This window comes from Lytechinus pictus, chromosome 2 (assembly GCF_037042905.1).
Source record: "Lytechinus pictus isolate F3 Inbred chromosome 2, Lp3.0, whole genome shotgun sequence".
NCBI lineage: Eukaryota > Metazoa > Echinodermata > Echinoidea > Temnopleuroida > Toxopneustidae > Lytechinus > Lytechinus pictus.
The window spans coordinates 69,685,250-69,710,890 of record NC_087246.1 but is presented as its reverse complement, the minus strand read 5'-3'; the positions used below and the strand labels follow the sequence as shown (position 1 = coordinate 69,710,890).

Below are 25,641 nucleotides of genomic sequence, written 5' to 3'. Positions count from 1 at the left end.
TCTCATTTTATTGTATCATGCACTTCCCCTTAAGGGGCTGATTGCGCAAAGGATCTTTGCAAGAACTTTCTCTTGTGTCTGATTTATTATGCTGCGCCTTGGGAGCATTTTAATTAAAAAATTATCATAAGCGATTAAATTATTTAGCTCACTTTCGAATCAATTTTTAACTTACATGAAATTTTGCATCAGTTATAGGCAATGGATTTCATTCACTTTAACAGAAGGATAAGATATTTTTGCAGGCAATTTATTCAAAAAGGCGTATCATACAGTGTATCATAATATATCAGGGACATAAAACTGGTCCTTGCAAAGACCCTTTTGTGAAACCAGACTCAGATGAATACCAAAAACCATGATAATGCCATAGTATTGACATGTTTTGAGGATATTATTTGAATATGTTTTGCATGGAGATGATGGTGTAACTAGCTTTCCATAGATGAGATCATTCAATAGATTGCACTCTTTTCTATGATGATGCCCATATACATGTATTTGGTATGTAATTATGAATGTGAGGATGATATATTACTTTTGGCTATATTAGCTATAAAAAAAAGGCCTAGCAATAAGCCAGTTCGTAGTTCCACTCTGCGCATGATCAGAGCAAGGAGGTTTCAAATGAGATGGAGTAACAGCAAATAAAATCTCTTTGAACAAGGTTAAAAACCGCCAGCAGAAAGTATGTCAGGCATGCACTTTGCTCAACATCTCTTGCAATTGTGTAGACAAATGATTCCCGCATGACTCCGCAGCTACAGGTCATACATAAAGGGAAATATGCTTTTGTGATGATAATTACTTTTTCGCCTCATCTTGGTCTGGTTATATGTGCAGTACATAATTCGGAGGCATGCGAAAATAAGCTATGCAATATATCCTGAAATATGACTCAAATTTGCTCGACTGGGCATGTGCGGGCACTCATCTGGCATACAGTAATGAATAACAATATTCCACCGACCACATTTGAAATTTTCATTCGCCGCAAACGATCGGAAAAGTGTTAAAATCTGGTTTCAGTAAAGGTCAAAATTCTATCTTTTTTCACTAATTAAAGGTTAATTGAAATAATATGGACAAATATCTCGTCTTAATAGTGCTTGGTTATTGATGTTTTGTCATGCATTCAAATTTCAGTTTGTTTATTAATATGAAATATGAAAAATTGATACAAATGAATATTCGTAAAATTTCACCCCTCGGATTTCTTCATTGAAACTGGCGGCTTCGAAGGCGGACATCAAAATGTCCTTATTGCCGTTCTTTCTTTTGTGCTTCTTTAGAAATGAACAGCTGCTTGAATAAATTTGTTGCCTGTTGGAACTCCAATCATAGAATCTTCTTGATCAGAGGAAGGTCATTTGTTCTAAAGTGACATGGTAGTTTAAAATTTAATGAGATAAGCACCAACTTTGATGTCTTGATTATTCATATAATTATTCTTTTGATTTGTGTTTTTCATTTACATCCACAAAAACAACAATGCGTCCACGAATGACTGGTATTTCACAGTTTGCCAGTACATTGTACACTACAACATGATATAGTACTATGCATTCAAAGTAAAAACGCAACAGATAGTGTTCATTGGTGTGCTGTTCTAGTCACCTGGTCTATTCAATGTCTTCATCCTGCTATGCAAGGCATGCTTACGTAATATCTTGCTTTGAAATCTGCCTATCACAATGAAAGAAATGAAAGGTCAGTTGAACAAATTGTCCATGAAGTAACTACGAACTGGTCTATTCTCAAATCGGCTAGAATCATACTAAGGATATAAACAATAATAGAGAGATAAAACGAGGTACAGTATAAATCGTTTAGAAGACTGATCTATGGTAGGTTGCTTGTGGTCGAGTTGTCATAGGGGAAACAGCCTTAGTCATAAAATGTTGTTTTGGAAAGGAGAAAAGTAAATAAAACAGAATGGTGAAAGTTGAAAAGAAATCGAACAAGCAATAAGAAAGTTATAGCTGCTTTAAAATTGAGATCCCTGAGACTATTTAGATTTCAAATTTGCAACTGAGTAAGTAAATTATGACAAGGGGCAATTATTAGGGATTTGTGGTTTTCTGCTACCCATTCCCCTGGGGCAGTAATCTGAATATTATAACCCAGGAAGTATATTGTTATGTCTTCATGATAGAATAATATAATTTGAGGTAAAACTTTTGAAATAAATTACATTTTAACCATGTTATGTATTGGAGTACAGGGAAGAGTAGTCCTTGCCTGATATCACTATGACATCACATATGCTGCCAATTTGAAGTCTTCATGGCTATAGTGATTACAAGTATTTACAGCTTTTAAAAATTGATAACTTTGATCTTATTGTTTGTCCTATATTTATTTTTCAAACTTTTACTTATCAACTTGTCTGATTTTACTTATCAACTTGTCTGATTTTACTTTTCCTCTAAAAGTAAGTTTTATTTAGGTTGGATTGCCCTTTCATGGTATCAGGTCAGAGCCCTTCACTGCACTGTTGTATTGGGATGGCTCAAATCCTACCTTTAGCTTGTTATGTTTTTCAGTTGTTAAATCAATAACAAAAGCGTTTCAAATTAGACCTGAAAATGGTGAATTTCAACAATGAAAACAAGGAAAAGGTGTGGTGGTTATGATGGCGGCTGGGCATAATACTCAATTTGGCCTTAAAAAAAATAAATGCACAAATCAATACCGCTACCCAGAATTGTGAGCTATACTAGTATCAACCTACATGTACATTGTACATGTAGCTTATATACTTGAAAGTGATTGGCAAGACTACAATTATTTATCCTACATGTAGATCTGTATTAAAGCATTTACTGGATCCTACATTTCATAAAAACTTGTCATAATAAAAAATGCACAATTTCTATTCTATCACAAGTTTACTATCAACCAATCAATTGAATGATTTCAGTAGCTTTAAACTATTTGTCAATATTATTATAACTACAGGCATGAAAATTCTCCGCGTTTCCGCGGATTTCCGCGTTTTTTGTTTGCTGAATTTCCCCCCCCCAAAAAAAAAAAAAAAAAAAAATTTAAACCAGGGAAGTGCTATTGCTATTTTTTTAGTATTTTTTAGTTTTTTTTAAATTGAATTTTGGACAAAAAATCCATATAAATACTTCATTACAATCATTCAACTCAAACAGGTTTTTGGAGTTGTAAAATTGATAAAACCCAGGAGCTTAAGGGGGCGTTGCCCCCTGGACCCCACCCGTTAGCAGCGAGCGGCAAGCCGCTCGCCCGGTGGGCTTCGCCCACCGTCTTGTCAACGACATTTCCAAAACCCTTTCAGCTTTTTTTTTCATACCCAATTTTCATGCCTGTAACTAGCAAGTTTATGAAACGGGGCCCCTGGAGTTGATAAAAGAGCCTTTATGTGAACATCAACTATTTCTTGATCTAGCTACACCATTCCTTTCAAGTATTAAGTTTTTATTTATTTTTTTGTTTATTTCAGGATTGTTTGCCAAGCGTTATTTCTGCAGTGGACAGTAAGTTTGATACATGGGAAGCATTACTTTAAACAATTAGCCGATGATTATCACTGACAATTTTGCCCTCGGCCAATCAGGTCTAAGCATTTCAGGAGCTTATAACAAATATTCAGTGAAAATCACTGACTATGTATTGGTTCCAGAAATTGTCCCCTGATCTGACCTGATTCTAATTGAGAATCATGACATAGGCCTACTGAATCCATGTAAACATTGATTATTCATAGATGGAATTTCTGCATGTCATGACAATGTACATAGTGTGACCATCACAAAATTTAATACATTAAATTTTACATAATAATAATGTATACTATATAATTAATATTTGTGTACACTGGTGGATAGTGCACTTGCAAGGAAGATGAAACAATTATTTGAGCTAATAAATTCTTGTTGTGATACATGTATTTAGGAAGATGATGAAAATGGTCCATTGCAAGGAATTGATTTCCATGTGCAGTTGTTGTCACATACACTGTAACCCTAATCAAGTATTAACATATTGAAAATGTTACATTCAGACGCTTTCTAGTGCATCTATAACTTTTAGGTTTAGAATTCAAGTGCCACAGCAGCCAGTAATTGTGATAACAATTTCAAAATGAGTTTGCGCAGAATCCAATAAAATGAATCCCCAAGCGTCTGTATATACATGTATGAATACAAAATATATATCATGTACATTGTAAAACAGATATTGACTGTTTTCTTTTTGGTTTACAAAGCAATCATATTGGTACATGATGTCAAGTTTGGCAAATTTCTGCTTTTTCATTCTAATATCATTGTTTTATATCTCTTGCAGGAGGAAATCTGTTTTCACAGAACAATGGCAGAAAGCAATAGAGGTGATAACCAAATTCACTGGTTTGTCTTCTTTTGATGTGGCTGTCTGTAGTTGGTAAGGACAACAATATCAGATGAGCCCAAAACCCCATTAACTTTTATTTAACTGGGGGTGGGATCAAATTGATCCCCCCTCAACAGATTTCATCACTATGCCGCTGCGAAAAACTTTTTGACCGTGCCGCTTACTGACTTTTTACTTTCAAGTCTTGTGCATCTTTTGAGACCAAATTTGTGACGCCTGGGTACGCGGTTACGAAATTATGCAACATTTTGTAAGTGCATGTCAGACCCAAAGTTGCTCAAAGACGTGATTCCATGTACAAAGTCAATACAAAATTGTTCATCCAGAAATAATAAATGTATGATTATTTTTGCTTTTGTTTGAATGAGGAGGATCTTTCATTGCCAATCTTCACATTTCATCCTAGACAAAATAATGGGTAATATCAGAAAGCTGATGATGGGATTCCTGCTAAAAAAAATGTAGCACAGACTTTTTACAAGTTGCTTTTATGTATGTCATTAAAAGATGTTGCTTGATTTTTTTTTATGAGAAAAATGTGAAATGTGACAGTAAAAAGAGTTGTTTAGAAGGAAAACTGATACAAGTAATTTATGTTGCGAGATGTTTTTAAATCAGCTTGAATTATTTGAGAATAAAAAAACATGAATATTTTTTTCTCTCTCTTTGTGAATATTCTTTTTTCACCTTGTTTTTTCTCTCTTCTTATTCTTTATCTTCTTTTTCATGTTATGTCATTCTTCTCATTCTTCTTTTTTCCCCTTTGTCTTTTTATTGTTCTTTGCCCTTTTAATTTTCTCTTCTTCCTGGTCCTTCCCTTCCTCCTACTCGTCGTCCTTGTCTAATTCTTGTTCTTCTTCATCTGTTCTTGTTCTTCATGATCTTGTCCTTTTTCTTTGTCATTGACATCATCATTGTTGTCATGGTCATCACCACCATCATTTCCATCATCATCATCTTCAAATCACCATCATTATTATCATCATCATAATCATCATAATCATCATCATCATCAAATCACCACCATCATCATTATCACCATCATCATCATCATATCACCACCATCATCATTATCACCATCATCATCATAATCATTATTTTTGTTTCTTTTTGTTGGGTTTTTTCTGTCCCCTTCTCTTCCTCCTGGTTTCTTACCCTCCTCCTACTCATCTTCTTTTGCACCTTATCTTCCTCATTCAATCTCTTGTTCTTCCCATTCATCTCCCTCTCCCTCCTCTACCTCTTTTCCTGCGTATCCTTGATTTTAGGGTGCTACCGTCACAAAGAGAAATTTTGAAGACACTGGTAAAAGCAGAAAAGTAAGCATTGATGGCTCTTTCCTCTTTTAAAATCATTTTCATGATACTGGGTGATTTCATGTTTGATGTTTATGCTGGTGTACAGGTGTTTAGAAGTAAAATTTAGATTGCCTTCCCTATCATCAAAACCTGAATAGCAAAAACAATCAAAATCACATTATTGATGGGCAATGACAGTTCAACAGAAATGACTTGACATTTAAACAGGTTCACAGTAGGCTAAACTTGAATTGGATAGGTACTTTAATTGTTATTTCTAAAGAATGTGTAATGTATGCTTGCCTGACATACCAATCTGCAATATTCAATTTTAATAGAGGAAACACAGTGTACACATGGTGACCTGACTCAAACTTGTATTTTTCATACTATGCAAAACATACATAACCATTAGAATAATAATATTAATGATGATGATAATGTGGTTCTTAATGGGACAACTCTGCAGATTGCCCAAGGCACAATGAAAGAAGGGAGAGAGAGAGGGGGGGGGGGGGAGAAAAGGGATACATATGGAATGATAATAAATGAGGGAGCTATTGACAATTAAGAGTAGGAAGGTTTAGATGTGTCTTTCTGTTTATACAGATGGATAATGGTTGATCATCACAAGTGCCATGCTACAATGGGTTTATACGACTCGCCTTTCACTCATCCTCTAATCCTTTCCTACGATGGCGGAGGTAATGATGGAACGTTTAATGTTTATCAAGGAAACAGACAAGATGGAGTCAAACTTATCGAAAAGGTTAGAATTTTGTGGGAAGGGGAGGGGTTTATATCTGTTATTAATTGTAATTAAGCTTCCTATTGAGTGTGTCTAAGACACCAACTATTTGCAATATTTCTCTTTATATTGGGATGGCCAATGGAAACTGAGATGTAATGATGCCATATCTCATACAAAAGATGCTTTGGCTCATTGGATGAGTCTCTGGATTTTCAATTACAAGGTCTGGGGTTCAATCCCATGACAGCACTCCCATCTTTTATCAAGGCATTTATCTACATTTGCTACTCTCCATCCAGGTGTAGTAAATGGGTACTTGGTAGGAAGTAATTCCCTGAATGCTTGAGTCTCCGGTCCAGCCTGGATGATTGTATGCAGTGCTTAGAAATATGGAAATTAAGTGCTAGGTAAATGTTGCATATCATTATTATTATCTATACTCTTACTTAACATTTAGGTCCGTCTGAATTTGGGCAGTCCATACCGTCAGGTTGCCTTGGCGATGCCAGAAGTAACAGGGCAAGAGTATGACCCAGAATCGATCACCACATTCATGAGATTTGCCCCGCTTGCATTGTCAGGAAAGGTAATCTTGATGCTTCCTCATCGACATGTCATTGTCAAAACTAAAGAGCCATGTCTTTCCTGCAGGAATTCCTCAAGCCGCTTCTTAGTTCTACATGTACTCCTTATATTTTATTGAAATAATGTGGGATGCAGGGAAAGCGGTTATGAAAAGATGGTGTTAGAGCAGGATTCCTGCTTTACGATAAATCAAATTAGTCACAAACCAAGCTCATTTGTCACTATAATCAGAGATCAAGATTTGGTATAGTTACATAAACTGAACTTTGTGAAATCCTGAAATCTAAGCTGATCACACTGAACATCACTTAGGCAGATGAGTGTGTTATTATTACTTGAAAAGACCCAATATTTAGCCAGAATACCATGTATATTTTGCTTATTTTTCAGCTATTACACAATTTATTTGAGAATCCTTTGGCACATATTATTTATACATTCAGACAGTTGGGTGGTCATTTGATTGGATTCTGTAGAAACTCACTTTAAAATCATGACCACCACTGACTGGCATTTACCTTAAAAGACCTTCAGACTTCTACAGGTTGCATTATGCAGAGTGTTTGACATCTTTATCATGAGAAAAAATGGAAAAGTTCTGTGAAGGAGTTTTCTATATAATAATGCCGCAAGGTGACCAAGGGCGAGGGGGATTGCTTGTGTTTCAATGGATATTCCGTGGTAAAAAAAAGAGGTTGCATGTTCCATAAACGCTTTTCCCCACTTTACCCCAGAGATCATCTTTTGATGCAACGCGGCCTGTTGTCTGCTTGCATGTGTGGAACGCTATTTACTTGCCCTGAATTTGTCTAATTTTCACAAAATTGACCATGTTTTTCATGTCCCAACGTCATTGACCCGCATGGTTTATGTCATTTTCAATAATTGCAGACGATAAATGGCCCAATGTAGCTTTGACCTATATAATTACATATGCAAAGACGTTGTTATAAAAAAAATTTGCATCGACATTTCAATATTTCAATTTCTGTCCTCATACCAGCCTTGAACTTGAAGGTGTGATCATGAATTGATCAAATTGGCCACATTATTGCTTCTTGCTTCATTCTTGCAGGTCATGGGCTATGCAGCACTTGGCAATGTAAGAGACGAGTGGATACCCCATTTTTACGAGTTCTACCAAGACTTCCTGACACCTCTTATGACTATCTACAACCTAGGGGAAAGACTAGGAGTGGTAAGTCAAATAGCAATCGATACTTTGCATTGGCAAGATTTCCATGTATCCCCTCCACTAAAATAAAAAAAGAGGTTTATAAAACTATATCTCACAATTATCTAAGACATTTAGCAATGAAAAGTTGGATACATACCATAATATGGCTTCATTCCGTCAAATTAAGTTGGTTTGCAATTCCCAATTATGTGGGTTTATTTAGTCAGAAAAACCCATGATAGTCGTGAGGCTTGACTAGTCGCAATATTAGCCTATAATCACTTCAGTCTTTTTTTACAAAAGTGATATTTTAAAGTTTTTATGGAGTGTGTGTTGAGTGTGTTGCATAAACTCGACACAGGCAGGGTGGTTGCAGATTGTTAACTAGTGTTAAAACCCACTGTATGTGGCTGAATGCTAATTCTCCTTTATTCTTTCAATATCAAGAGTCTAGAACTGAATGCTCTGGATAACACCATAGCCAGAGATGTAGCAGCAACAAGCCAGCATGTCTTCACTCAGCTTCTCCTAGAACAGGTCTCAAAGTTCCTGGACCTTTATCGCAAGGCCAATAACTCTGATCCAGATGGGATTGTCCTTACTGGGGGCTGCGCTTTGGTAAGCATACTTGTCAACTGTCCCTATTTCATTTGATTGATTGAATCCATTTATTTCATTTTGATAAAAAAATATTAACGAAGTATAACATACACGATTATCACATAATATGCCAATATACAAATACATGAAAATATGAAATGAAATAAGAGAACTTAAAGAAAGGCCTTTAAGGCTTTGTGGGTAAAAGTTCCCTCAAATACATGTACTACATTCTACATTGCGTTACAGGCATATCAGAATCTTCAATTAGTTATACCCCCCCCCTTAAAAAAACATATCGGAATAGTCTTACATTGGTATTATGTACACGCACACCATAACACACTCACCCCATACGACACATCCATCAGCTATCAGAGGAATTAGATGCCAAGATAAAGTTAGGTATATATTAATGTAAATTGATAAATGGTAAACATTGTAACAATACTCAAATGTGAAGAGATAAAAGATATTTTTTCAATGCCCTCTTAAACTGTAATAACGTTTTACATTCGATAACATTACTTGGGAGGGAATTCCATATAATAGGTAAAATATGATGCGCTGACTTCTGAGACAGTGTATTCCGAACTTTCCACAAATGTATCAAATTTGAACTACGAGTATTATAATTATGTATTTGATAATTGAGAGAGAAATATGAAGATATAGAATTTGGAAGAAGACCCTGAGAGTATATAAAACCAATCAATGCAGTATGATATTCATAGAGCTAATATATAGTCTGAGTTTTCAACTTGTAAAATGTTTAATATGGAAAATCCTATTTTGGGAAAAGAAAGCGATTTTCACCCATAATGACAATGTCCCTATTTTTGTGAAGTTTATTGATAGGGTTGTGTTGAAAAGTTACATGTAGCAATGTTCCTAGTTTTTCATTTCTTTTAAAATCCTTTGTCTCAATTCATTGACTTTGAGTGTTGGCAGGTACAGTTAAGTCACCTTAAATCATTGACTACTGAATTCTGTGCTTTCCAACAAGCTTTGTGCAAGGATCACCTGGTTCCAACTGGCAACCAGTTAAATATAAATGCCAGTTGTGCTAACAATTTGAAAAATCTCTCAATATTGGCTTTGCCAACTTAAAAAAGAAATGATTTCAAATTGTAGTCCCGAACCATCATTTTAAGACATCATTATGCAGTATTGATCTAAATATCTTAATACTTGTATGTACATGATGAACTCAACCAGATGTTCTCTCTCATTTGATTTTCATTACTGTAAATGAAGCATTGTTCATTTCATTTTCTTTAATGCATTCATTAAATTTAACTTAAGGGATGTATTACCCTTTCAAGGTAAAGAAAATAGTTGCAGCGAACAATTCATGAGAAAGTTTTTAAATTCAAGGCTAATTGTCACCCTTTTATCATAGATTTAGATCTGGTACATTAATATAAACTTTTCTTTGTAAAATCTTTGCTGAAAAATGAAAGTACTTATGATCACTAACCCAGAAAAGCATATGTGGGCCAATGTATTAATATTGCTTGGAAAAATACCCAACATTTGATGGAAATCTGTGTTTACTTTGCTCATTTCTCAGCAATTACACATTTTCTTCCAGAGCCAATTTGGCACATTACAAACACTTGGGTGGTCATTTTATTTGATTTTGTTCGACCTGATTTTGAGATCATTACCACAACTGGCATTTTTCTTTCATGCTACAAGTATTGATGTACATGAATGGAATTTACAAAATTATGTTTCTGATGTTTATTTTCAGAATGTACACGCAAACCAGAGTGTAATAGAGGAGTTTGGTTTGCCGGTTCATGTTGCATCTGCCCCTAATGATTGCGGCATCTCACTTGGAGCAGCTTGGAGTGTTGAATGGTAGGATGATATAAAACTCAATTGTTGAAGATATTGGGCAACATTAAAGGCCATTTAAAAAAAAAATCCTGAACTTTATTAAGATGGTTTAATAAAGAAACAACATGAAATTCAGCCTTTCGTGTCCTCTGTGACACATGCAGTACCCTTTTATATGTAAGAACCAGTAGTGCAGAAGAAGGAGGAGAGGGGGTGGGGAGGAGGAGAAGGGCAGAGAGAAGGGTAGAAGGAGGAAAACGAAGAGGAAAAGGTAAGAAGATGGAAGAGATAAATTATTAAAGCAGGGGGGTTGTTTTCAATATGAGTAGGAAAATTAGCCTTCCAGAAAACCATGTTGCAGTATTCCAGATTAACCTCAAGTATATGGAAATCCATCAATGACATAATTTTTTTCTGTATGAAATTTGCACAATGTCCTTTGAAAACAAATTGTCAAGAAAACGGTAAATGTATGAATATATATCATATCTAGAAAATATTTTGAACAAACATGTTATTGTTATATAATTTAAAGTATATATATAATATTAAGTTTAAAACATTTTTTTTTTCAATACACAATTATCAGAATCCCAGGCTGGTATTATCTAATAAAATCTCACTTATGCATGTCTCAATCAATCAATTGTTTCTCATTTAAATATGAATGATTTTAAGTGTTTATACAGTCTTCAAATGTAAATAATATTCAATGTAAACATTGCTCAATAAGTCCTCGGACTACAGCATTGTATTCTGTTTTATATCTAATAAACCGAATTTAATTGAAAAAAAAAATGTATTTTAGATGTTGACGTTGCTGGCTTTCCACAGTTGTTGTTGATTGGATCAATCGTAACTCTTTGTAAGAGGGGGCCCAGTTTGTCCTCTGCGAGAGGGAGACTACTCTTCTTTAACACAACATAGAAGGAGACTCCCTACCCAGTTGTTTAACTGTTATAGGTTCGGTGCTGGGTGTAGATTGGCGCTGGATGGGGGAGTCTGGAGTCTCTATGTTGGGCTTGGGAAAGGTACTCCTCCCTCTGCACAAGAGCCATACTGGACTACTGTTTCATTAATTCAAGTTCTTTATTTTTCCTTTTTGTCTCACCTTAAGCCCTAAAGACCGATGCCCGACTCTCTATTCTGGTCTTCCCCTCTTCGATGGAAACTACTTGGATGCTGTTGCTGGAGAGAGGGGAGCGAGCAAGGCGACCATCGCAGAGGTAGCTTCTCTGTTGGTCAAGGGTGCCATCATTGGTATTGTGAGGGGTAGGCAAGAGGTAAGATAATATAGGGGGTAGATATGAAAGGGGGGTAAATTAACTCCATTCCCTAGTTGGTTTAGCATTAAGCATTTGTCTCATAGTCATACTGTAGCCCCTTGACAATATGGGGGTAAACAATTATTGGGGTTGGGGAATTGACCCTCTCCTCAGTTGCTTTAGGATGAATAATTTGGGGTACAGCATGACCTTGAGACATGGGGGGTGTAAAATTGACCCCTTCCCCAGTTGATTTAGGATTATGTATTTGTTTCATAGTCACGCTGTATCCCATTTAGCCTGTAGAGAACAACTATCTAATAGCAGATGATGTGAAAGAGAATGGGGATTAAGGAGAAAATATAATTTGAAAAATTATGAAGTCATTAAGGCAAAAATATTGATAATGCTCAAAATTTGAAATACAAGGTCCAGGCCCCTGTTGCATAAAATTTACTGTGATGGTAACTTTGCCATGCAATGGTTACTTGCATAGAATCCTTGATTTGATTGGCTGTTGATCAGTGTTACCATGGTTGTTACCATTGGATGACAAATTTACCATAAAAGTGACTCTTATGCAACAGGGCCCAGCTCTTAATACCCAACAATAAGAAATGTTTGAAAGAAAACTAGATTGAACCAACACCTGTCTCATGGGTTTCTCTCAAATATTTTCTAGTTTGGTCCAAGAGCCTTGGGACATCGCTCACTTGTCTGCTACCCAAACAGACTTGCCTTGAAGGAAGAGATCAACAAACTCAAATCACGGGAGTGGTTCCGCCCTCTTTGTCCAGCCATCACCGAGCGGTCTGCTGCTCGTATGTTTCTTGGGAGGGAGTCAAGCAGAAAGAAGAGATGTAAACCTATAAGAGGTATCATCAAGGAATGAGAATTAGTTGTATTCATCCCATGTTTGATTCGTATAGACTAATTTAGCACCTTTTGGTGGCTCAGCTACAGCTGGGTATATAATTCCTGAGTATGTATTTACTTTCTTTCCTTTCCTTTTCATTTCTTCATCCAATCATTAGTATGAACATTGTTTACCATGGAGAGGGCAAAGTCATGACATAATTTTTTTTTTCTGTCTTCCAAAGATTGTAGATGGCAAGTGCTGATGTGTACAAGATATAAACAGGACCTTATATAATCTTACAATCTTTGTTTAGACTTACATGGTCTCGAATCTAATGAATACATGGTTTCTTTTCCAAAGGAAAGTCTTTGTGATCAGTTTAATACATTTTACTCTTATAATGTATATGAGTGATCACAAAGATTTTTTTACCATTTACTGTAGAAAAAGAACCCCATTGTAATTCTCTAAAAAAAAATATGTCTCCAAATCTCACTTCATTTTCAGACCCATATCTGACTGCAAGTCAGGGGGATTCTTAAATTTGCAATGGATATCTGCTTATTTTCTATTACAATATCACTTCATTTTCAGACTCATCTCCACCCACACCACAAAGTCAGGTTGTTTCACCGCTTTGCCTACCAGCTGTACAGGGGGATTCCCCCAGTGATTGGATGGGACTTTCCCCTTACATGTCATTTGCCCCGTCCTTAACAGAGGAGGCCAAGCAATTATTCCCAGCCATTGCACACTACGATGGTACAGCAAGGTAAACAAAGTTATATCGAACATTGTTTCAGGTTTCATTTCATGGAAAATATCAAATTAAAGCGACCTACCATTGACATATCATTGGGAAATGCAGGGATTCAAGTCTTTCACTTGGGTTTACTTTCACTATATGATAGTCTGTTTCTAGTGCCATGATTTATTGCCCTTTTTCAAGTTTCGCTCAATGAGAAAACAGCTTATGATATGGAAGAGCAATTACAAGGCCTGCTTCCAGACTGCATGTCTGGGGTGTTATATAATAGACACCGCCTTGTCTGGGAGGTCTAATAGGAGAGTGATAGGTAGTAGACTAACCAACCAGAAGTAAACTGCATGTTTTCACTTTGAAATATGTCTTTACAAAGGATTTGTTTTGTTTTAGTAATAAAGAGACCTGCTGAGAGTCTGGGAAATAGGTTTGTTGGGAACTGCGACAACCCGAAGTAAATACGATCACTAGTTCGGTCAAGTTTGTGCTGTCCGAACTTTTATCGCATTAGTCCGACAGGCTCTCATGATGGACGGATTATATCATGCAAGTCAATTTGCCTTTTGCAAATTTCGTATTGATTCAATATCCCCATGATTTGTCAATGTTAGGCCGCTTTAAGTATTTAATTTTGAGAAGGGAAAAGGTGTGTTGGCTCAGTTGGTAGAGTGTCCATCTCACAACTGGGAGATCTGGAGTTCAAGCCCTGGCCACGTTAGACCAAAGACGTTAAAAGATTGTAGTTGCTGCTACCATGTTTTGCATTTAACAATTCAAGGGATAGAGCTTCATCGATCTGGCGCTGCACAGTGGCTGCCGGGCCCAAGATCAATTGGGCAAAACAGATTTTTTGACTATTTCTCTTTCAGATTTCATTTCAAGTAATAAAATATGGATTTTCTTTTTTCATTTTCAATAATAAAAGCTAGGATTATGTCTAGATAATGAATATTCTGAGACCATATTTAACCATTGCTATGAAGTCAGATCAATTGTGTAGAGATTAATCTAGAGATTAAAAAGTTTAATATTTTTTTATTTATTTATTTATTGTCATGTATTTTTATGAGCATTTATGGGGCACTCACTATTGAGATTTTTTAAAGGAATGATAGATTGAATATATTTTATTAACACTAACCATTAGACTGTTGGCATGTTCAGAGTTACATGTAAGTGTCTTACAATGTTACTAAAATTCCCTATTGCATTTGGTGAATAATATACCACCAGTTGTTCATTATCATGCTCTACTACATATTCATCAGTGAGATTTCACATTTGATATCAGGTGCACAATTGTGCTGATAGAAATGATGAGTAGCTCTTTTTTAATCAACCTGTGGATTGCAATAAATTCCTTCATTCAAGGCTTTACAATGAGTTAACTTGTTTGAATTACAGGCTTCAGACAGTGTCATCTAGTAGTGAACCATGGTTCTATTCCTTATTAGAAAAGGTTGGCAAACAAGCCAATGATGGGGGCTATGAGATACTCCTCAATACATCATTCAATATCAAGGTAGGACACCTTTCACATTTTCCACATGTTTGTGGCCAAATTTGTCAGTGCCCAGCCGCTATTAAAGGAAACCAAAATGCAAGGAGAGATTCAATCTTATTGGGAAGAGTAATATGAGACGAACAATTAAGAACAGGTTTCATCAAAATCGGTTATGAAATGAGAGAGTTATGGAAGTTATGCTGATTTTGTAGACAAATCTCCATTTTTTTTGTACACAAATCTCTCTTTATTTATTTTACATATTTCTGATTATCTCCTCAAAACCTAACTTGACATATGTGGTATGATTGATATTTTCCCATGACATATGTTGCACACAGAAGGAGGAAAGATGCGATGGATAAAACTATTTTACATTTTTCCTCTCATTTTTACTCTTTCTTCTAAATTATCTCCTTAGGTTTTGTTTTCCTTTAAATCTGCAAGACAATGTGAGCATTTCGTGAAATTTCTTTTTTTTATGTTGAAATTCACTATTTTCTAAGAATGAATGCTATTATTATCAGCTTATGATTTAAAAACATTAGTAATCAAGAGCAGGTTTCAAACATGTGCATTGCATTGCAACTGTTCCACAATAAACAAATACACTCCTGTCAGGTCTCTATGTTCATTCAACTCTGGTTCCCTAGTTGTTCTTAAATCTGTTAAGACATGGGGGGCACAGGCTTTTGCTCACGCTGGCCCTGTTCATGGGAATGATCTTTCCCTGGTTATCTGTAAATGCACTTCCATTGACACATTTAAACATTACCTTATGACGTGTCTATTCAATGCTTCCTACTCTTAATTGTTCCTTAATCTATCTTTGTATTTGTACTTTTCTCTCTCTCTCTTTCTTTAATTGCTCCTTGGGCACTCTGCAGAGTGGATTTTGTGCATTACAAATCCCATCTATTATTATTATTATTATCATCATGATAGTGTTAGCATGGAATTCACTCAACTTGGAGTAGTTGATGGCAGAATCACACTGGTGTGCAAACATGCTCCCTTCCCCCTTCATTCTACAAAATGAAGAGAAAAAAAATAATGAAAATTGCGTTGTAAATGTTTATACACCCTGTAAGTAACTTGTTTGTTTTTACCTATTCCTAGGGTCAACCCATTCTTAACCACATGAGCACAGCCTTGGAGATCTTAGACTCCTCTCCAGAAGATACGATGACACATGTACTCATAGAGGATTGGCTTTTTATACCAAGGAGGAAGAAAACATCTGGAGATGAGTCTATATGACTGGCTTGGGGGACCTGAGTGATGTATTTTTTTAATATTCTGAGTATATATGTAATGTTGTTTTAAGGTTTAAAACAATGCCAAATAGTTTATGATGATTCAGATAACAGTAATGATCTTGGTGGTCACATACTTTTTACATTCATGTTTTTTTTTTCCTTTCATTCAATGCTCTTTTTCAGCATAAAATGTTAGGGTTTTGAATTTGTAATGAAAACTGAGATCTGTTATAGGAAGTACATGTAGCAGGCGCGTATGTAGGACTTTTCGGTGGGGGGGGGGGGTTGGCCGGAAACTTCTGAGGGAACACAGCAACTCAAGAAGGGAGGGTTCCATGGTGTGGAGCTTTTTTTTTTTTTTCATTGTAGAATTGTGTGTTCTGGTGTATACTCCATGACAGGGTTAAGACCAGTGAACATATGGGACGTTTGGATACTGTAGTGAAATGTGACCTGTTACAACCTTCAATCTGCCATTCATGGCTGCTGCCCATCGTAACCCTTAACCTTGAGATATTGGAGGTTGATCCCATACCCTTGAAGACTCAACGTCAGTACAGCTTTCTCTACTTGATGTATCATGGATCTCTCCTTCTTGTCAGATATTTTCAATAAGCTGTATCCATCCTTGTCTTATTGTATTGCTTTTTTATGGGCTTCGCAGTGCCCAATAACATTCTTCAAAAAAATAAATAATAAAAGACTACAATGTCAAAAAGGAGGGGGGGGGGGTGGAACCCTAACTCCCTGGTATGTGCCTAGACTGTAGCCATTTTGGAAGAATCCCAAAGTACAGAGACACAATAATCATACACCATTTGATATGTAGCCCACGTAATAATTAGAGGTTGGTTACCAAAGATAAGATAGCTCTTGAGATGAGTCTGTAAAACAGGAGGCAAGTAGAAGATGTTATAAGATTGAAACTCGTGAAACGGACTGCCCCTTTAATCACAAAACTACTTCGACAATATATCAGTTAAACATTCATATACCACATAAATCACTGATATCAACAAACCAACAAGGAATTCCATCCTTGTCTACTGACATGGCATATACACATTCCAATCCAAATAGCTATATACAAACAATATATCGACAAATATTCGGATAATACCATTAAAGGATTATGATAAGGTTATACTACTAACAACAATCATAAACTAGATCTCCTTGCTTTAATATATCGGCCATGATGACCAAAAATAAGACGATGAAGATATTGCGCTTCTTATTCTTGTTCTTATTCTAATTGTTATTATTATTATTACTATTATCATCACTACCATCATTATTATCATCACCATCATTATTACTGTTATTATTATCATTATTGAATAAATGATGAACAATCTCTAGACAAGAAGGTTGAAACTATAAACGTTAATATAGAGTATAAGCTACCTCAATCATGGAATGAATAAAGGAACTTAAAGATTCACTAATAGAGACTGCATGAACAACAACCGACTTATATACCAAGAATACAAAATATTTTGAGAGAAGTAAACGAGTATATATATAGGAGTGTGCCAGAATGAATCAGGCGCTCATGTAGAATTGTAAACAACCCCAGATGACTATATAACCCCTCATGCAGTCATGTAAAAGGGTGGGTTACGGGAAACATTTTGATACATACGGACCCCTAGCATACATAGCAATAGCCAGAACCCAAACGCCTCAAATCACTTAAACCATCTCGTAAAGAAATGAACAACGAACAAATCCCTTCCCCACTAATACAAAGAGAGACTACTGTCCACCTCCCATTTGTGCCAATGTTGTAAGAATAAGTCTAAACATCACATTCTTTCCTCTGTGCTCATGGATGCGGTCAGTCTCACTGCCCAGACTGACCATCAACTACCGTCCGTAGCTAGTCTGACTCCGCAGACGTTAAATCATTAACAAATAAGTATTCACCAGCTCTACAAACCCATACGGAATAAACATATACATACTGATAATAATTATTTACATATTTACAGTGAACATAGTTAGAATAAAAACATATTTGATCACAATGAACCACTTACTCCAGCGCTCCGGCTGGACAATATAGTGAATTATACTGAGGTATGTATGACAAAGACTAGCGTCTCTGTACGTACGAATGGTATCCCTGTTAGAGATGGAATGTCTCAGAACTTTATCAACCGAGCATCGAAAGTTTTGTCAAATATTCTAAAATCAGGAAAAGGTGAATTGCTAACAGAAGACGTACATAGTATTAGCCCATATGCCGAACTTACATATATATACATATATATATATATATATATATATATATATATATAATTAGAAAAATAATACGAAATATCCAGTCTAAATGTAAGTCTGCACTTTGGAATAGGAATAGATATAATATATTCGGGATTACGTTAACCCGTGTAGTACATGCACAGTATCATTTGTTTCAAGATGGAAAGTTTCTTCTTAACTCAAGATTCTTTCCATTAAATTCAATATGATCAAATGTCTAAAATCATCCAGAATTATATCAATATAACCACAAAAGTATATGGAACAAAATACCGTTATATACTTAAGAGTAGAAATGATAGAAAATTTGATTATTTACCTGTAAAACAGGAGGCAAGTAGAAGATGTTATAAGATTGAAACTCGTGAAACGGACTGCGAAGAGTCGAGCGGGTTCCACGAGTCCTTTGTAATTTGCATATTTCATAAAAGAGGAAGAGTCTGCTGATTTGAATAATGTGTAGGGATAACATCATCGTGTCGTGGGGTCAGGTGTCATGGGTAATTTGCATAAATAGCGTCATGTAAAATATAGCATCTCATATACATGACGTAGGAAATATGGTGGGGCATGCATGTATAGTCTATACACTAGTCACTTTGTTACTGATATATTACTTACATGTATCACATATAGATAAACAGTACTATTTTACCAGAGATGCCACTGGGTGAGTGGAAAATATCCTGAACTCTTTCTGAAGTGAAGCAAGCGTAACGTTTGCCCCCACTGTATGAGGTCCAAGGACAACGGCCTGGTGGGGGTCAAGCTTCAAGGCATCTACTCTTACCAACCCCTCAGGAAGCCTTCTAGGATGGGGGGAAAGCAAATTAGGACAGACAATTACAGCCATCTTCTTCAACTGCCTTTTGCTGTATTGCAGACTTGTTGGTTTTGCAGTTTTTGCTGCTGAAATACGTTGAAATTTCATGTATCTTGCTCGTGCTGTTTGTAGGTGATAAATGAGTGGACCATCAACTGGTGAATGCAAAAGGGTCAGGCCGGTGAAAGATATGTCTAACCTTCAGATTTCATGTGCTACCTTACAGTTTTGATAGCATTATAGGTTCTTATGCCTAGCCTATTTGTTCATTTATATAGTTTACCGGTATTCATTTGACTTAAATGCTGTTGAACATGAGACGCTGTGATAATAAAACAGGTATGCACTAGTGTAGGATAACACTCTAGAACCTGAGACCACTAATCGTCAGTGCGTTGTAAAGTTTCCTTGGTTATATATGGGGAGAGCAATATTGGATCACTGTTAATTTGAATTTCTTCCTGAATGTAGACATCTTCTTTGCTAGATACGACTGTTGGAAAATGCATTACTAGATTTTGGAGTGTGGACTTTTTTATTTCCATCCAGCATTAATGAAAGCACAATATATATTTACACAGTTCAGAGTATGTACATTTATTAAAGATGAAAATAGCTTGATTATGACAAATATGATGATGATATAACGAGAGTATAATGGTAACTATATTCCAAGAGTAACCACGTTTTAAAGATTTTTTATCAACCGAAAAGAGGAGCATTCCATTTATTTAAGATAAAAAATAAATCAGCCCATATCCACACATACAATAATCTCACCACCTTATTTTTCTTTTCTGTTTTTTTTTAATTTGTGATGAATAAGTCAACAATCTACTTTCCAGTGACCCTTTAGAGTGACTAGATGCGTTGATTGCACTGGCCCCATGCCACATCTTTTGATGTTTCTTCCACCAGCTATTGTTGTAGATGATCATTATGGTGAGAAAAGTTTTTAAAAATCCTCTTTAAAGAAATAAAAACACATGTTTCCTCTAAGAATGCTTTAAAAAAAAAGAAAGTTGGCATCGCTGGTTAACACCACAACGTACCGTCTCCATCAGGAAACGGGTTGAGCAGTACGATAAACACAATTCTATTCTCATTCCTGTTCAAGACATGCTTCATGATTGTTGCATTGTCAAGAATATACCTTGTCCACAGATGATGGGTCAAATGCCCTCAAAGTGGGGGTAAACAAAAAAGGCCTTTTTTCCGTCCTTAGGTTTTGGAACTCTGGGAGTATAGCTTCTGTCTTTGTGCTTAAACTCACTGGCTTAGATCATCATCTACGTACATCTTCTTCTAAGGCCTCGCTTCCATATGCCACATATATGAGTCGAGGTGAGAGTTTTTTTCATCAGCCTTATGTGGGACAAACTCTTGGTTGGTCTTGAGGGCAGCCATGACTCTCCCATCAGTTGACCATGCCGCTTCAACATTAGTTTGGGAGGCTAATTTCTTCAGCAATTGATTGAATTGAATTGAATTGAATTTATTAACAAACTTCATTCATATGGCATGAATATTTTGTTTTAAAATATATACAATGATAACATAAACAAAAACATTCATAACTGTACATGTATGTCGTATAAATCAGTTATACATCAATACATATGTAGCCCACGTAATAATTAGAGGTTGGTTACCAAAGATAAGATAGCTCTTGAGATGAGTCTGTAAAACAGGAGGCAAATAGAAGATGTTATAAGATTTAAACTCGTGAAACGGACTGCGAAGAGTCGAGCGGGTTCCACGAGTCCTTTGTAATTTGCATATTTCATAAAAGAGGAAGAGTCTGCTGATTTGAATAATGTGTAGGGATAACATCATCGTGTCGTGGGGTCAGGTGTCATGGGTAATTTGCATAAATAGCGTCATGTAAAATCTAGCATCTCATGTACATGACGTAGGACATATGGTGGGGCATGCATGTATAGTCTATACACTAGTCACTTTGTTACACTCTCCCCTCCTCCGAAACAATGCCGTCCCGGCATGTATTACAAACAAATTAAAATAAAACAAACAATTCGTGTCAACAAATTACAGAATAAATGGGAAATGAAATTTAAAAATAAAATCACGAATGATAGGGACCATAAGACCATGCCATTCCTAGCTTTGCCCTCTCTAAGGCCATACTGGGGCTTTTCCACCGTGCCCACAATTTCTTCCCAGCCTCTAACCTTCTTTGATAAACAGATAGATTTAAGAGGTGGCCAAGAGCATTATACTGGAGCCGTTCGACAGGGCGTCTTGTCCGTCCACTCCTTCTGGTTTGAGTTCCAGGGTCATCAGCGGGGTTTTTGTTTTCGGGGCAGGGGCCATCTCCATCTAGCGTTTGGTTATCAGGACAAGGAGTGCAGGAAAGAGGCGACTCAACTGCGGAAGGAAGGTCGTAGGAAGAAGGAAGGTCATCTATGGCGGATTGGTCATCTACTGATGTTCCATCAGATGATATGGCAGGAGAGGAGGGTTCAGTAGTGTAATGTGGGCCATCGATGGAGGGTGGATCCTCTGCAGGGTAGTGGGGAAGTGTTTCCTCCGGGGAGTCTAGGTGTCGCCACTTTGTTGGTGTATACCAGTGACAGTTTCAGGTTCCAAAAGGAGCAGGTCTTCTGTTTCCTCGTTATGGGGAAGGTCAGCCCTGGGCGTCTCGGTTCGCTTTAATGTAGCAGAGCCAGATTCACCACTTCGTTGGTGTATTCCAGTGACAGTTTCAGGTTCCAAAAGGAGCAGGTCTTCTGTTTCCTCGTTATGGGGAAGGTCAGCCCTGGGCGTCTCGGTTCGCTTTAATGTAGCAGAGCCAGATTCTGCTTCAGATTTTAGGACAGGTTCAAGTGGAAGAAACATGCATGGCGTCAGAAGATTTCGATGAACAGTCCTCTGTCTCTTCGAGTCAGGCTGTTCGACAATGTACACAGGAAGCTCAGGATGTTTACTGATCACATTGTAGGGTGTTGCCTCCCATTTGTCCGCCAACTTTTGTCCACCTGTACTTTTGTCCATCACCAATACACGGTCCCCTGGGAAAAGGGGAGACAACTTAGCCCTTTTGTCGAACTGTGCCTTCTGGTGTTCCTTGGTGGCTCTTGACTTCTTTGCTGCTGTTTCGTAGGCCGTACGGAGACCTTCCCGGAACCGATTAACAAAATCTTTGTAACCTTGGTTTATGTCTTCCTCGGCCACGGAACCAAAAATGACATCCACCGGTAAGTTAGGATGCCTACCAAACATTAAGTAGAAGGGAGCATAGCCTGTGGACTCGTGTGTTGTAGCATTATACGCATGGGTAAGATGCCCAAGATGGTCTTTCCAGTTTGTTTTCGCAGAGGGGTCAAGCGTCCCAACCATGTCAATCAGTGTCCGGTTGAATCTTTCTGTTGTTCCATTTCCTTGGGGATGGTACGCAGTAGTCCGGCTCTTTTGAATACCAGCAACTTTGCAGAGTTCCGCAATGAGGCGGCTTTCAAAATTTCTTCCCTGATCAGCATGGATTCGGCGGGGAAATCCATAGTGTACAAAGAAATTCTCCCACAATGTCTTTGCTACTGTTGTCGCAAGCTGATCTCTGGTGGGATAAGCCTGTGCGTACCTGGTGAAACGATCAGTAACTACCAAGACATTTTCGTAACCTCCTCTAGACCTGTCCAATTTTAGGAAGTCGATGCACACTAGTTCCAGAGGTTCGGAAGTATGGACACTGGAGAGGGGAGCGCGATTACTTGAAGTTGGGGTCTTCCTCAAGCACATCCTGTGCCATCCTTGCCCAGTAGAAGCGCTTCCGAAGATTTCCCAGTGTCCGTTCTGCTCCGGGGTGACCAACATCATCATGGAGGTGGCCTAAGATCAGTTTATGGTGGCATCGTGGGAGCAACAGTTGATGCCGTTCTACTCCAGTTGGATCCTGGTACCGGCGATGGAGCACTCCAGACCTTAGCTCCAGCCGCTGAAATTGTCTGAGGATGATTTTAGCATCTGAGGAGCATGCTTGAAACTCCAGTGTGGTTGGCTTTGAACCCCTTTCAACAAAACTGAAAATTTCGGAGAGATCGGGGTCTGATCTTTGTTGCCTAGCGAGTGTATCTAGTGGGATCATCTCGACGGAGGGTGTTCCCGATTCGGACTGAATTGGGGTGTCTGAGTTGGCAAGTCCAGCAGCTAGTTGGAGGCTTGTAGGATAAATAGATCCAGGTGGGTGGTACCTAGATTGCAATATTGCTGACACTGTGACGAGATTGCAGTTGGTCTGTTTAACATCTCGTATTGATGCTGTGGCCTCCGGCAACCTGGAAGTTAGCTTGGACTTAAGAGTTTGGAAAGAAGCTTCGCACTCCTCAGTCCAGATAGAGGGAGGGAGGGGTTTTCTGGCACCCTTGCGTCGTCTGCCACCTTCAGTAAGTTGGAACAGTGGCTTGGCTACCTTTGCGTACCCAGGGACAAACCGCCGGTAATATCCTGTGAATCCTAGGAATCGCCGCACGTCTCGACTGTTCTTCGGGATCGGCCAGTCTTTCACAGAAGAAGTCTTCTCGGGATCTGTCTCAATACCCACCTGGCTGATGATATGACCAAGGTACTTGACCTTTGTTTGGAGAAGGTGACATTTTCTTGGCTTGAGTTTCAGACCCTGTTGATGGAGTCGCCCAAGAACAAACTTCAGTCGTTCCAGGTGCTCTTCAAATGTGGTGGAGAAGATGATAATACCATCCAGGTAGATCAGCAGCGAATGAAACTGCTGGTCACCTAGACATGACGTCATCAACCTCTGGAATGTTGCAGGGGCGTTCTGGAGACCAAAAGGCATGCGGATACATTCAAAGAGTCCCATCGGTGTTGTGAAGGCAGTCTTCGGTCGATCCCCCTCGGCAACCTGTACTTGCCAGTATCCACTTGTAAGGTCAAGGGTGGTGAAATATTTTGCATTCCCCAGGGCATCCAGTGCCTCATCGATTCGTGGCATGGGGAAAGCATCTCTCCTTGTCTTACTATTGAGGTGACGATAGTCCACGCAAAGACGAATGGAGCCGTCCTTTTTGTGTACCACTACGATTGGCGATGCATACGGGCTGTGGCTTTTCTTGATGACCCCAGCTCATTCCATCTCTAGGATGTGTTTCCTCACCTCTTGGAACTGGGCAGGCGGTATCCGACGATATGGAAGGCGAAATGGGTCATTGTCGACAAGGGGGATAGCGTGTTCGACCTCTGTGGCACATCCATAGTCGAAGTCATGTTGTGAGAACACGTCTGAGAATTGAGCGAGAAGATTTTCCAGTCTCGTCCTTTCTGTCTCGGAGATGGGTGAGTTGGTCAAATCTAAGTCTGGAATTGATGCTGAAGTGTTGCCAATGAAAGAAGGGGTTCCGGGTGGGGTTGAGACTTGTCTCGCTGGGTTTTCCTCAATGGCACAGACCAGAAACAGCTGAGCGAGAGAGACATTCTTGCCAATTGTGACTGGTCGATCCGAAACATTCCACACCCGAATCGGGACAAACCCACCTGGTGACACATCCACCAATGTCCTGCCTACCATCAGACGTGTCCCTTTTGTTGACTGCCTAAAAGGTTCCACCATGGCTGTACAGCTTGGGCAGGTTCTTGCTACTTGGCACATCACCTCCACCTCAACTCCTGGCTCTATACGCTTGTTTCGGCCTCGATGGATAGCGTCTCCCAGTTTTCCCTTGTCATCTCCTGGTCGATGTCTTTCTACTGCAGAACATGCAGCAGACCATACTCTGCTCTGTCTTGAAACTTCTTGGAGATAGAGTGTGCCATGTCGCTTAACTTGGTCCCGCTGAGCCAACCTGATGAGATTTGTTCCTATGAGAGCATCAATACCAGGCCGTAGCTCCCTGGGGGAACGATGAAGGCTGGTGCTCGAGGGTAAGTTTGGCCAAGACACTCAACCTCGATGAGGACACTTCCTTCATGGGACAAAGGGTGACTACCAGCTCCGTTTATCTGGACAGGAGAAGAAATAGGGGTTGTTTTACAGAGGGATGGATGAGATGCGATGAAGGAAGACGACACAGTAGTCACCTGTGATCCCGAATCAACCAACGTTGGGACGGGGACACCATTGATGACTACTGTGTCGAGATTTGTGGGACCAGCAATGGGAATAGGGTCATGGACATGGTCTAGGGGGTTGCTTGTGTTATATGGGATTTCCTTGCCCGCACTCTGTTCCTCGACCTTTAGTGCGGGCGGGCGATCGCATCCCCTCGGCCCCGACTATGTTGTTGCTGG

General features: G+C 38.2%; 2 protein-coding genes across 2 annotated transcripts in view; one reads left to right on the top strand and one right to left on the bottom strand.

Annotated features, from left to right (window-relative positions):
* LOC129255085 (nodulation protein NolO-like) overlaps nt 1-16,971 on the top strand; it is a 33,566-nt gene extending 16,595 nt beyond the window's left edge. The window contains exons 3-15 of the mRNA XM_064095525.1: nt 3,473-3,506; nt 4,318-4,413; nt 5,652-5,702; nt 6,291-6,450; nt 6,890-7,018; nt 8,093-8,215; nt 8,642-8,812; nt 10,551-10,660; nt 11,757-11,922; nt 12,587-12,779; nt 13,358-13,535; nt 14,931-15,048; nt 16,150-16,971. Coding sequence (XP_063951595.1) covers nt 3,473-3,506; nt 4,318-4,413; nt 5,652-5,702; nt 6,291-6,450; nt 6,890-7,018; nt 8,093-8,215; nt 8,642-8,812; nt 10,551-10,660; nt 11,757-11,922; nt 12,587-12,779; nt 13,358-13,535; nt 14,931-15,048; nt 16,150-16,290 — 1,670 coding nt within the window. The 3' untranslated portion in view covers nt 16,291-16,971. The remainder of the gene's footprint in view (nt 1-3,472; nt 3,507-4,317; nt 4,414-5,651; nt 5,703-6,290; nt 6,451-6,889; nt 7,019-8,092; nt 8,216-8,641; nt 8,813-10,550; nt 10,661-11,756; nt 11,923-12,586; nt 12,780-13,357; nt 13,536-14,930; nt 15,049-16,149) is intronic.
* A 7,510-nt stretch (nt 16,972-24,481) lies between these two features.
* Nucleotides 24,482-24,964, bottom strand: LOC135153258 (uncharacterized). The gene has a single exon (XM_064095736.1). It carries the CDS (start codon nt 24,962-24,964, stop codon nt 24,482-24,484), a length of 483 nt encoding a protein of 160 aa, XP_063951806.1.
* Nucleotides 24,965-25,641: the final 677 nt, after the last annotated feature.